At 37.4% G+C, this 14,343-nt stretch overlaps 3 protein-coding genes across 5 annotated transcripts in view; 1 reads left to right on the forward strand and 2 right to left on the reverse strand.

Moving 5' to 3' along the window:
• Positions 1 to 688, reverse strand: part of LOC138181434 (three prime repair exonuclease 2) — a 227,381-nt gene extending 226,693 nt beyond the window's left edge. The window contains exon 1 of the mRNA XM_069116207.1: positions 678 to 688. The gene's annotated coding sequence lies outside the window, so the exon portion shown is untranslated. The remainder of the gene's footprint in view (positions 1 to 677) is intronic.
• The window catches only part of LOC138181415 (dipeptidase 1), a 247,882-nt gene that overhangs the window by 220,489 nt on the left and 13,050 nt on the right, over positions 1 to 14,343 (reverse strand). The gene's annotated exons all lie outside the window — the stretch shown is intronic.
• Positions 13,858 to 14,343, forward strand: part of LOC138181441 (uncharacterized) — a 208,517-nt gene continuing 208,031 nt past the window's right edge. The window contains exon 1 of one of the 2 annotated variants that reach the window (XM_069116228.1): positions 13,858 to 14,212. In XM_069116228.1, coding sequence (XP_068972329.1) covers positions 14,123 to 14,212 — 90 coding nt within the window. In that variant the 5' untranslated portion in view covers positions 13,858 to 14,122. The remainder of the gene's footprint in view (positions 14,213 to 14,343) is intronic. The other variant, XM_069116264.1, reaches the window with a different exon arrangement.

The raw sequence follows: 14,343 nt of genomic DNA on the forward strand, positions 1-14,343 counted from the left end.
ATTTAATATATTGGGTTGGCAACTAAGTGATTGGGGGTTTTGTCATTAAGTGGTAATGACAAAATACATCGCTTAATGTACAAAATTACACGAGCCATGTTTTCCCTAGGTGCACGACGCTCGTGTTTTAAATTTTCCAGTGTATCGCGACAGAGTGTATACGGATAATCTATTTTCGTTGCGCAGCACGAGTTATGAAGCTGTGTTTTATTGCGCCACGGAAAAATTGAATTCCGCGATAACTTTGAACAGCAATATCGGATTATAAATTGTCATAAATCACCGGGCCAAATCGCGATACTTTCGTAACGATTACAATTAATAGCTTGCGCGCGTATGTCGTCGGTATTACGGAAAATTTTGTCGTAATCATGGGAGTGATTTATGGAAACGCGATGAAATTTACCAATTTACAAGGGTTTTGCAATATCGTGGAGATGTTAATCGTTTCTGGCTGAGACTGTACGATTTATCCAGAGACTCTGCCGATATAATTTTGCAGACGCTTAACACTTTCAAGCAGCTATTGTTGCTTCGTTGAATTTGAAATACGAGAACTTCGATATCAATGGCGCAGGAATTTCAATGACTTCGTTTAAAAATGTAGAAGATTTGAAAGTTCAGGACTTCGAAGACTCGAGATTCAACAAGATCTAAATTCCATGGTTATGCCGTATCTAAACTTTTATCTTGTACCAAGATTGTGGATGACTAGGTGCAAAGTCTCAACATTCAGTAAGTTCGAAATTTTGAAGTTACGTGATATCGAATGAAGTATTTTTTTTTAAATTATAAAAATAAGAAATTGGTATAAACGTGTACTGCGAGTGATTAATACTACAATACCAGAAATGTAAGGAAAAATCGAATATGTAAGCGCTTAGGTACATCGAGATTAGCACGTAGGAAGAGAATCTATGGCCAGTGAAAAGTTTGGGTATATTTAATCCGAATTGAGCGCCAAGGATTATAAAATAAAGAAAAAAGGAGTACGAAGTGTATATCGCGTGGAAAGTTTCATGGATCGGAATTTAGTTTCGTGAATGGAACTGAGAGTAACAGTTATTTGAGAGTGAAAGCAATCTGTTGTAGAGTGATTTTGTGCCCAGGAATTTTCTATTATCGAAATGCGTAGTATCCTATGGAACTGATACTTGAAAAATAAAATATTTCGCAAATTCCCATCGCTATTCAAAACCATCGCAAAAACCATTTATCAAAAGTACAAACATCATATTAACACCATTGAACTACAAGTATCGTTTACTCGTGTACATTGACGAAAAATAGAGAATATCCTGTAACTCAAGTTCGCTGTAATTATCAGCTGGAACGATACGTACAGCGTGTCAGACACAAACGGATTCTTCCATCTATTCTAGTCCGGCAACTAAGATTATTAATTGCAGTTCCTAAACGCGAATCAACCGCCGTGACAAAACCCAAAACGATCCGATATCGTTACCGTGACGACCAAGATTTGTGGCGAATGGTCCGTGATCGAACCGTGACCGTAGTCTGACTAAAATGTATCTATAAATCAACCCTTAACAGGCGTCATTTGCTTAGAAACGAGGACGCTAGAGGCTGTTAGCCTATTCGAGTACCGACCAAACGAAGGTCGTGTCGTTTACAGCCGATATAAACTTCCATTTGGTGGAGAGCTGTACGAGGTTACCACAGACACAGAACATCCTCAGAATTCCTAAGGTATTATAGGTGATAATTTCGCGAATTTCCAGTTCGGTAATAGACGCGTGCTAGTACCTGGTGATAGTATCTGGTGATTCCTTTCTCTCTGTCTCTCTTCCTCTCTCTTACTCTGTCACTCTCTCTGTCTCTCTGTCTCTCTTTCTCTTTCTCTTTAGGTCGATGGTTTTCAACTAATGGATTCAACGTGGATTCGCATGCATTTCGTGACACGTCGTCGCCAGAGTGTTGAAGCTATGTACGTCTCTACATGCTTTCTCCATCGGTTTATCGGTAATTTAATTATGTCGTATAGCAACCACACAGTAGCAGCAGCATCACGCAGTGTCGTAATTACTATCTCGTCCCTAATAATGTCGGATAATGCCCCGCTACTGACTCTACGACACGTACAAGTTAGTCTGTAAATTAGAGACGTCCTTTCGCCTCGCCTCGTATTCCTGATTTATCGTACGTAGCCTTGCCGTTATCGTTTCCTGCACACACCCTCCACGTTGATCGCGTCTTAAGAAATCGCGATTCAACGTGACTCCGATATCAAACGGTCCCCTTCTTTCATCCGGAATAATTTTGCCTTCGTCTGTGAAACCTTTATCTTTCGAGTTACAGACTTGTTCGAAAAATATCGAAACGTAGAAATATTTCTCTATCCTGCGCATTTCGTATTTCTTCCTATGAAACAGATATTTTTTTATCGCGTAAATAATAAAATACTTGTACCTTTCATTTATAAATTGCCGTATAAAATTTATCTTCAACTGATATTTTCAGAAATATTAAAATTACTGTGGAAGCAACGAAAAGTAATAACGTAGCAATTGCAACGATTAAACGCAACGATTGAAACGCGTGAACGATTTAATCGAAACTGCCTTCGATATCTTAAATTGAGAATCATAGTACGTTTCATTAACGATAGTACAATTAATAACTAAGAATAGGAGAGACAAGATTGTCAAACATCCATAGAAAAAGAGAACGTGATTTTGTTCGACCGACAGAATTTTCATCTCTTTTGCCTCGACGTGGAGAAGATCGGGAAACTGGGTTTTACAATGCGCGCTCTGTTTTTCAATTAAAGGAATATTGCATTTCTAGTCGCGGCGATTAAATGTGAAATTACAGGCAGCTGCTTTCCGCCGCGCACGACAGATTTTAATTTTTTCTTGTGATTTTAATTTCGATAGGAATTTACGAACGCTCGAGAGCGTTGATCCAGTCGAAAGTTTTTAGAAATAAATGTCACGGATAATTAATTCCTAAGAGGATCGAGGCGAATCTCTTGCCCGGATATTCGTCCATCGACACTTTGCGCGATAAGAAACGCACGATGTTAAATGGACAAGAATCATCGTAAATAGTTGCACGACCTGAGTTGTGAACATCTCGTCAGTCAGTCATTTTTGGAAGAAAGGAAAAGAAATATTCCTTTTCGCTATTCGTGGATAATAACGATCAAATTGGACAATTTTATTCGTTAGTATTGTAGGAATGTTATATTATAAGTTAATAGAAAACAGTATGATAAATACAATATCTCACTAATTCTACGACACAACAACACAACGAACTTCACTCGACCACGATAAATTCAACTCTGACAGCATTTTCCACGCTCATTTTCCCCTTAACAAACCTTGGTAACGCTCGCAACACTCCTTGACAACATTAACATATCTTGACAACGTTTATAAACAATTACCCCTCACGCCACGCCCTTCCCTGACGTCGCACCATCCCACAGTATCTTTTCAAAACATTGTTTCTCTCGCTCTTTCTCTCTTTTTAATCTTCTTTTCTGGCTAATCTGTTCTCTTATTTGGACTCAAACGAATAAAATCTGTATTATTAAATTTATTTGTAATAAACTCATAAGAACAATATTATTAAATTAATTGGTAATAAACTCATAAAAACAATATTATTAAATTAATTAGTAATATTGTCTTCATGAGTCACGATGTAAAATCAGACTTGCGCAATAGATTTCTATTTTCAGAAATTCATTGTATCTCAACAATAGTATAAAATTGTAGAACAACAGGAAACTTTTAATGTTACGCGAAGGCAATAACAATTTACAGTGAAATATTAAACGAACACACCCAGCCATTTCTACCTAAGTTGCCAAGCGAATACCTTTCTTTTAAATATAAAGGAACAGAAAGGACGTAATCACAGTTTACGATCCGATGCATTTTTATTCGAGCTGCTCCATCAATTGTAAAACGACTCTCTATACAGGGGTTAAAATGTTGCGAGTTTTTGCGCGGTCTTGTCTTTAATTTAGTCGAGTAATTTTCCAATAAAAAAAGCATCAAAGTTTTCCGAGCGGTTGGTCGAAATTAATTAATGGTTTCATTAAGAAATGAATATTTTGAAGAAACTAGAAGCAAAGAAATGGTATCGCAGTTTGACCGTTTCTCCTCCAAGTAATTTCATTAATTCAATCTCTCGTTTTCTGCCTCTGAAATTCACCAACGAAGGAGTATCGAGGTGTCCGAGTTTTCTCTGTTCGCGATAATTTCCACCATAGTTCGTATTACACTCTCGTCTCGTTTTGCGATTCGCTGCGTGGCTAACAACTTTGAAATCGATAACCGTAAATATTATGTTTCGTTATTGATTAAAGAAAAAAGAAGAAATTATGAAATTTCATTTAGCAGGGAAAACGGAAAGCACGTTTTTGTTTGCACCTGATGTCAAAAATCCAAAGAATTTCGATGGTAGAAAACTAACGATTTCTTTTTAAAAGTAAATCATTCATCGGGAAATGAAGTCACGTTCACGCATGTAAAATAAAACGCTGGGAAACCAGAAGGGTTTCCGTCCGAAGAAAAGCAATTACAGTTTCCTCTATTCGCAAGTATCACAGCCGAATTGGAAAATCGAACGAGTAGGCGGGCAGATTATTCCACGGATGGAACGAAATTTTCGGAAATGAATTTGATTAGCGACTAATCTAAATTCAACCGGGTTACGGATAATAGAAATCGCGAGCAATGCGATCTCTGGCGACTTTTTGAAATTGAGTTGCCGATGCAGATTAGAATGAATTACTCGTTTAACCAACGCTTCGTGGTAATTACAGAAATTATTAGGGGAAAGAAAAATCAGTTATTCCTATCCCCGCTTATTTCCATTAAAAAAGTAATATTGGCTTCAAGAGGATAGAAGAGTTTACGTAAAATTTGTCGAATGAGAGAAAAAGGAGCTTGGAATTGTTGAAATAACCAAAGCAATTAAACTTTCGAAGAATCAAGTTTAAAACGGTCACTAAAGCAATTATTTCTCAGATCAAAAGTTAAACTCACTTTTCAAATATTAATTTGATGATCCTTCGACTTTGTGAACAGCGTAGGTTGTGTAATAATCGGTAGTTTAACAAGATCGATCAAAGTTGCACATTTCTAAAAAACTTTCTCGGCAAAATAAAAGTTTGCCGCACTCGGTATTGTGCGATTAACGCGTATTTTTTAATTGTGTAATTATATGTATCGTATCGACACGAATGAAATCGTTACAGTAAAGTCTCTGGAATCTTAAATTTCCACATAGATATATTTGCATAAACAATTTCCAGAAATTGTTTATCTTTCCCACGATCGATATGAACGGAAGCAAAAGGAAGAAATTGAAACCGTTTACGTGCCGCAGTCGTAAAATTAAAACGCGCGGAATTTATAGCATAGAATAATTTTGGCCGCGTGGAGTTCTTATGAATTTTTCAAGAGCGCAACGAAGCTCTATGCATATGGAACGAAGCTCAAATCGCCGTGAGGAATGTTTAAAGGTCATTCCCTTAATTTCTGCTTAATTAAACGAGTTCCAACGACGCAGGGATAAACGCTGACAAAATCTTGACAAACAGAGCCACGTTTCGACCAACTTGCCCTAAATTTTCTATTTCAGCCTGGTTTCGTGCTCCCAATTTTTGGAACTTTCGATAGGATGTACGAAATTTCCAGTATATAAAGGAGAATATTATTTAAATCCGATATTTCGAATTGCATATCGATAAAAAGCTGGTTTAACTACATTTTTCATCGTGACAGAATGATACAAATGAAACAAACTTCAACATACTCGTTTCATCCGAACGTTTTCAACGTTTTGCTGGAATAATAAACACGAAAGATCCCGAATTTTATCATAAATATATTTACAAAACTTGTAGCTTACTTTTAAACCCTAATTTTAATTGAAACATTCGACGAGGAAGTAGCAAATATTCGATATTTACGAAAAATTTAATAAACAAAGTTTATGTTTAATTTTAATATTTAAAATCCTCTAGAAATTGTCCACTCGCATCAAATCCTCTTCATGATTGGATTAAAAGCTGTTGACGAAATTTATATGAAAGAACGTCGAGGTTTTCCTATAATGAACACGCTTTAATTACGCTTTGATATTCAGTATAATTATACGGAGTTTTAACCACGTAGCAACAAAAAGGCCGCGATTCAGGAAATCCTTTAAACGAAAACACGTCAAAGAAAAATTAGCATGAAAAACCAATACTTTCGTGCCGTAAAGAACAGCGAAAAAACGACGCACGCATAAATTTACAATGTTTTGTGGGTGAGCGGAATAAACGAAGACCTCGAGATTTTCTGGAATTTTTGCCAAAGGTTCGCAATGGAATATAGAACAAGAACTTCATATCGCGCGAAATGAAAGAGCAGGAATTAAATCCGTGAAACGACACATGTAGGAGTGGATTTCCGGTATGTAATACCCAAGTTATTCTATGTCAGCGGTCATGGAATGTTGGTATTTTTGTCAGAGGACGATCCAGCTTTCGGTTAACGATACAGCTATGAAACGAGCATGTGGGATTATGAGAAAGAATTGGGCTTTTGTTTAGGATAACCTGCTCTAAAAATGCATTTGCATTACAGTACGAATATAATCCTGATGCGTTACAGTCTACTAACTAATTGGCGCGCGTGTATAATTAATTTTATGGCAAAATTATAATATCGTAATCATAAAGTTACTTTGCAATTTTTATGACAAATTTTAAAGATAAATTTTTATGAGCGCAACTGAAGAAACTTTTTCTACATTATGGACACTGTATATTATACAGTTTTGCACATTTAAATTATACCACGAGCGAGTAAACATTCGCAGACTAATAATTAATGAAATATGCATATAATCACTTCTATGGTAAATTATGATTTAACATGCAAATCCAAGGCTCTAACGGGTGAATCATATTCAAACTCCGTATAGAGACTACGAGTGGATGCCTATTTGCATCAGAACAACATACTGAACTTAATTTTTCCACCTCTTCGCGTTTATGACACGAATAGAACGGATTCATCGTGCGTATATTACAAAATTGAAATTTAATTGGCTATTAAAAATTCTGTAGCTAGATAAGTTCGTTCGCCTCTGAATTATTATAGAGATGCAAAGGAGGACGCATAAATCACTACACAATATTCGAACAAAGTACAGATATCGAGTCACCATAACAGTTTGTTGCATGGGAAGATATCAACATTTTAAAAATAGGCGACAATTCGCCAAGAACTTTCGAACGATTCAAGAGAAAGGCAAAAACGTATATCCAATTTGAGAAGCAGATAAAAAGGCAATTTGCCTACGAAAGATCAACTCTGCGAGATCCTGTCTCATATTCCTTCCGCGTCAACGTCGAGTTTCGTTTACGTCTTTCTTGTTTTAACGTATGGCGGCACTCGACCAGCAATCGTTGTTAAACGACGGCAGCGCAGTGGTTAGCGCCTTAGGTTACGAAAGTTCGGAACCCGGGTTTAAATCCCGGCACCCGTAGTCCGATTTTTCTTCCACGATTCTTATGAGAAGAAAAGCAGCAGTACCCTAGCAGCGACATCTACACTAGCAGCAGAACCTATCTCGACCTCTGCACCAGCAGTAGCACTATCTCCACCTCAAATTTAGGAAATTATTTAATGGTTGTATTTCATGATAAACCAGAACACATATATGTCAGGTTTGTCGGGTTGGCGCTAGTTCTAGGGGAGCGTTGCGTATCTTCGTTAGGACAAGGCATCGTTGTCGTTCAATGAGGTTTATATTTTCAATTATATGTACAAGTGTTGATTTAACAGGGTTTAACAATTTAACGTGATTATTAGACACTAAGTAAAGACAATGTTCTTAGGCTCAAACGAATCCACGGTCAACGGGATAACTCTTTGTACAATTGAATATGTTTTGAATCTCAAAATGACCTTAGCCGTGACGCACGGTATCTTTCAGACTGACTGACCAGACGTTGCGTGTAAACTCTCCAAGGTGATCATAAGAATAAAAGACTGACACGATCACACTTGTCAATTGCGTATTGATCGGGGTTATCGACAAAATTCCAGGCGCCGTTACTAGGCAGACCCGCGTAGAGCCGTCACAGCTCCTGCCCCGGGGCTTGTTTGTTAATACAGCTTGTATCCCTCGATATTGCTACTTCTACTGTTAAGTAAAACGTTCATCCCGTGACCGTGGCTACGTTCGGCGACCAGTTGTGTCACCTCGACCCCAAGCCCACTGTCACAAACCTTGGGCAAACATAATCAGGACGTATCGCAACAACTACTTCTAAGTTTTATTATTTAAGTACAGCTATAATGAACAGTTTAGACCAAAGTATCGGGTATCTTCCCAAAATTCCAAAAGAAAGGCCCGTTGTCCCTACATCTCCGACATATATATACGTAACATCACAAATATATGATAACAGACACATTCGAAATGAACCAGCGACTTGTCCCTTCGTGTACCATTGTATCAGATAGACCGATAAATTACATCTCCGTTTATTGTGCGACTCTATTGAAACGGATATTGTAGATGTTCTTCGGCTACTGGCGTATATGCATATGTATTTAAATGAAGCTTAGCGTTTCAGAGTTACGTAATAAACAGAGGTAATGCAGTGTCCCCGGGCAACATAATACCGTTCGAGGAACATCATATAGACATCCTGGACGGTTAGACGGACAATAGGGCATCTCGTGGACATTCTGTAAACGTTTGGGACACTTAGCCGAACAATGGAATGCCCAGGTCGCTTCCTGAGGACCTTCGTGAACCTGCGCAAGCAGTCTAGGATCAACGCGAAGAATTCGCCTCGAGCAAATAGTTTACAGAGGAAACCAAACTGCATGCAAACTCGATGTACAATTCCTGTGTTTACAGGGGTTGAAAACTGATCGTTTGTACAACTCGGTTGCTATTGTGTAACCAGAGGATTTATGATTTATTCGAACACACGGAAGAGTGAACTTGAGTAACTTGTTGGAAGATCGAGAGTAACTGACGACCGCAAGGTTGTCGAGTTCCGTTCAAATTTTTCCATAATACGTAAATCGCATGAATTTGCGTTTAATAAAATTATAAGATTCTATATTTGCGTTGCTCTAACATTGTCTTATTTGGCAGCGTAAAATCCGCCTACTGTCGTTCTATTTTGTTTCTATTCTACTGTACACAGTGAAAATAACAGGAAATAAGATCTTCATCCGGTATACGATCAATATTTGTTATACAATTTACGTTGTTACAATAACACAGTATAACTGTGAGTACAATGTATTGTCCTTTCACCTATAAATAATTTCATATGAAATGAAAATAATTATAAAGATAACCGAATGAAATTCTAAATTTCTATTGCTCCATTCCTTCCTTGAATAATGCTGAACGCTGCGAAATGTGGAATCTATTATTATTCGAAATATTCACAAAATTTTCATATCAGATGACCGCAAGAGATTACAATAAATTTTGCTTATCTCGCGATGAATATTCTTCAATATATAAGAAGCTCAAAGAAACATTTCCTTTTGGACGACGTACTCGGTTAAACGAACCGGAATCGTCAAAATGTTCGTAATAGGACGGAATGTCGGATTCGTTTGGACGCCGCAGTAATTTCCAAGAACGACGAAATTCCTCTGTCAAGAACGAGTATTGCATTCACGATTTATTACATCGTGCACCGACCGAGTTACACAGAAGCAAGGTAAATGTTTTCACCGGTTCAATTTTGTAGCGTAAGAGGATCAATTTATCAGATGATCGATGAAACAACTGAAACTTCGATATTGCATTGATCCAACTTTAACTTCTTGTTCTATTCATCGATCCGGTTAAACGATTTTCTTTTAAATTTCCACCAGGTTGAAATGTATCGTTATTTATCATGTTGAAATTATAGAAATTTTTAAAATTATTTTTAGTGTTCCTCATATCGTGGAAAAGTATAGCTTTTGTACCGAAAATTTGCGAAGTATTTACAAGCCAATAGTACGGTGTTGATTTTATGTAAAAATTTTTCCTCGACATGAACGGTAAATTATACTAATCGTCACAAAATCTCTGTTTTCTGGCTTGATTTTCTATGCATAATGTGTATAATTTAGTAACATTTTGTTACTAAATAAAATATCTGCAGCAAAAATCATAATAATCAAAACATTAAAAATATTGGTTAATCTGAAAACGTCAGGACTCAGAATACAGAGTAAACTATCTCAAAAATTAACGAAAGATCATTGGACTGCAATTACATTTATGTGTGTGTGTGTGTGTGTGTGTATGTATGTATGAGACTGAATGATATGTACGAAATATAATCGTTCAAAAATGTAAATTACACGATATGTTCGCTTATGCATTTTATTATTGATCATTATCCAGTCGCGAGAAATGAAAAAGTTCATTACCTAATTTCAGATAAATTTGAATAATTTTAACACGATATTGCCGAGGTTGCTTATTGGATATCAAGTTTGTTTCCAGTCGAGCCATCGTTGATCCGCGTACAAATCGATTTCGTAGCTGGTCTGTCCGTTCGTTAAATATAGAATTTAGAGGATCGGATCCTGGGGGATGGTCGTGTCTCGATCGAGTAATAAATTATAATGGATGATTCCGCGGCATTAGAAACATAATAAATTAATCTATTTTCAGAAAGTGATTAATTGATGTGTTGACAAATGATTACGGCCACGCTGGCGCTATAGTCTGTTCGCAAAGGATTATTAATCTCGTATAACGGGGGACCCGAGAATATAAATCAGGAAATTAGAATAAGAGAAAAATTCTCAGTGTATGAACTTTTGAAAGAAACAATTTTCATCTAAATAAACAAACACATTCACCGTTTTATTCGTTTCCACGAAACGTGTCAGCGATATTAAAAGCGGCGCGCTTTTGCGAGCGAAAACTCGTACATTTTGCATTTTCGCTCGTGTCGCAACTTACTCGAAAGAATATGCAGTTTCGACGAGCGGTGTTTTCACTTTGCAAACTCATCGTTGCACCAACGAAAGAAAAAAAGAGTACAACTTGCAGAAAGATAAACTTTATTATATCGTTAAACCATCCTCCTCTTGTTCTATTGTTTCTCCATTTTTAACCAGTCGGCAGTTGCAACTCGTTAAAACTACGTAACTCAACCTATACAGAACGCCATCGTATTACGAACCGCGGCGTAGAAAAGGAACTGAACGAAATGCTAAATATCCAAGGTAGAAAGTAAATAGAAACGCGTATCGTTGCGTAATTCTATGTAAACCTTTGGAAAACGCGGGGTTGAAACCGAAACTATCGACAATCCAAGGATCCGCTCGTATGCCGCGCGCCAGGACGTTAAGCAGACGGATTTACAGGTTTCGTGATAAAGCAGCGAAAGCTGATCTAGGATCCTAGTCGCTCGAAGGGGATTATAAATCAAGACTCGATAATGATCCGTAATGGATGGTTTACCTGGTTTCGGGGTTGCCCGTGGCCAACGTAAAGTCGCCGTGGCCGACAACCAACGGCCCTGACATCACGATTATTCATGCTTACCGACTTTTCGAGCGTTTCGCGAAATTAAGCCCTTCGACGTGACGCGCATCTTGATGGGTCTTGACTTGGGTTCTCGTCGCGTTTGCATACCCTTCCCGACGACCCGAATTTCTGTTTTGGGGACACGAGCTACAGCAAGTCGGGATTAATTTTACTTTGATCGTCTCGAGCGTAGAAAATCGCAAACGCTAGTAATTTCGTACTTTTTTCCTCTTTCGGTTTAATCGGAAAATTTTGTCGTTTTCGCTCATCGAACCAAAAGAAATCGATCGTTTTAAGTGAAATTTTTATCCATTAGTAGTTAAGTATAATACTCATTGTATTTCAGTAATATAGCAATAATTAGTTTATTCTACCGATGTTGAATTTTTCGTTTTTGTTATTATCGCATAGTAATAAGTAACGAAATTGAAACTGATAATTATCATATAGTATATTACGATTAGGTTGGTACAGAATATTCTCCGGAATATATCCACATATTTCACATTTATTGCCACGTTTAATATTACTCTGAATTTTGAGCGCAAAATGAAACGAGATAACGAGGCTAATTGAGTTAGACAACAACTTAGAGAATACTTCATTATCTCGCAGAGGATTCTAAATAATCCTCTGTAATTACGTGTCACTAACACTCTCTACTAAATAATTAAACTCTCACACATTAAGCAGAATTATGCTTTCTTACCAGATTTACTGAATTTTCACAAAATTACGTCTTACATATTTATCAGTAACCGAAAGTATACAGTATACACATTACGATATGTCCAAAAATATATTACAATAAAATTTTCGCTATAAAACCAACGATTTTTTTATTTTCAAATATTAATCGATCAGAGCGTTACGATTTTTCAACCAGAAAATCGGTAATTTCGGACAATTTCTTTCGAGCCGCCATTTTTATCACCCCGTTTCCTTCGTTCGAATATAATAAAATAAAATCGGCATTACCAAAAAAAAAAAAAAAAAAACAAACGAAACAAAGAAATAAAATAAAGAGAAATAAGCGCGTTTCTAACGAAGAGCTGGTACACGACGATTCCAGAGGGAAATTGAATTTTCCGGTGGTAAGGGGGCGAGGCGTTTAGATTGGCGTGAAATTCTACCGCGGAAATCCGCGAAATTCGACGTTACAGTTGTAATGGATTTCCATAATGATGCAACGCGACGAAAATCTTTCTCCTGCTACGTATATTCCGGCTGCAGCTACACGGCCGCGATTCATGAATAAATAAGAAACAACTTTCGAAACAAGTTGACTGAAGGCTACGAAGCACCGTGTGACCCGTCCCAACGATTCCAGAAATTCACTAACTCCGGTCGCCTCTCTCACGAGCCAGCCCTCTTTATTCTTTCGACCCGCATTCAGCCTGTTCCGGGATGAAACACTCCTCTTACCTTCCAATCCCGCTCATCGTCCCGTTTTTTCCTCGCTGCCTGCTACAGACTCCTTTCTTCCCTCTTTTTCACGATCTTATGATTCCTTGAGAGGGTGTCTTCGAAATTTTCATATATTATGCAAACACCACGTTTCACCAGCGACCAACCTCTTCTTTCCACGCTTTTATTTAACTCGCCATTTACTTCTACTACTGTTTCTTCCTGGCAGACGCGTTAGGTACTCTCTTTCGATACTCTTTACGAAAAGGCAGCACGTATTTCTCACGCTTTTCCGTGCAAACCGCTCGTATTTCACTGCTAACGAATTTCTCGCGGTTTGACCGTTGGACCGAACGAATTTCGACTGCTGGCTTGGCTCGAATTTCATTCGGCTTCGAATTCGATTCTCGCGCTGTATGTGCGTTAACTTCACTCTGATAAATTAGCGCGAGGTGCAATGGCGGTTAAAGTTTTTGACTACAGGAACGGATTAAAATTTTTTAGACCTGGGACTGTTGACTCAACAGAGGCATTCTTTGGAGAAAAATGGGGGAGCAGACAGAGAGTTAAAACGAAATAAACTTATATTATTTGTATTATAATATAATTCAATTATGAGTTATATCATATTAGTAAATATGATATAACATTTATTTCGTAATAAGTTACATTTAAAATTTTATAGTATGCACTTTTAAAAAACAATCGTTCTCTTTTTAATCTGTCTAAAGATAAACGAATTACTCATTACAGTCGTAGATTAAAATGTATTCCTCTTGAATAGCAAGGTTCGGGGCTGTATTCTCCCATAGCTACCGCTTAATCCGTACCTGTTTGCCTGTTTTAAATTTACTTTGTTGTTACATGTGTGTATGTTTCAGGCGGACTGTGCATACAGCTTACGCGACAAATTAACTTTCTCAGTTGACTTTGAGGTTGTTTGTGGGTGAGGTTAAGTTTAGTGTATGTAACCGCGCTTTGACTGCGTCAATGAGACACAAACCTGGTATTTGAATTGATTCTGTCGTGGTTTTGTTATCTAATTTTCCGGTGAATTGACGTATTGGAGATTTTACTTACTGTACTGTATTCCTCTCGTAGCGTAGAATGTGTGTGGTGAATGTTGTGTTCTTGGATTATTTTGTGAGAGTGCGAGTGATCAGAGAGAATGTTTAACAGCAAGCTCCTTTCATTTTTGGAATCTATGCAGGGATACAATATCTTTACGACAAATTGTAAACTTCTGCTAGCGTATATGGTAAGTTGGAAAATCTGATACAATGATTTACTAGCCTATAATAATGAATTGACAAGTGACAAGTATAGGTTATGGAGCTCTATTGCGTAAGCTGTCTGTTTTTATAATCCAACGTCGAATAAGACGCAATA

This window comes from Bombus flavifrons, chromosome 1 (genome assembly GCF_040668555.2).
Source record: "Bombus flavifrons isolate JBK064 chromosome 1, iyBomFlav1_principal, whole genome shotgun sequence".
NCBI classification, from domain to species: domain Eukaryota; kingdom Metazoa; phylum Arthropoda; class Insecta; order Hymenoptera; family Apidae; genus Bombus; species Bombus flavifrons.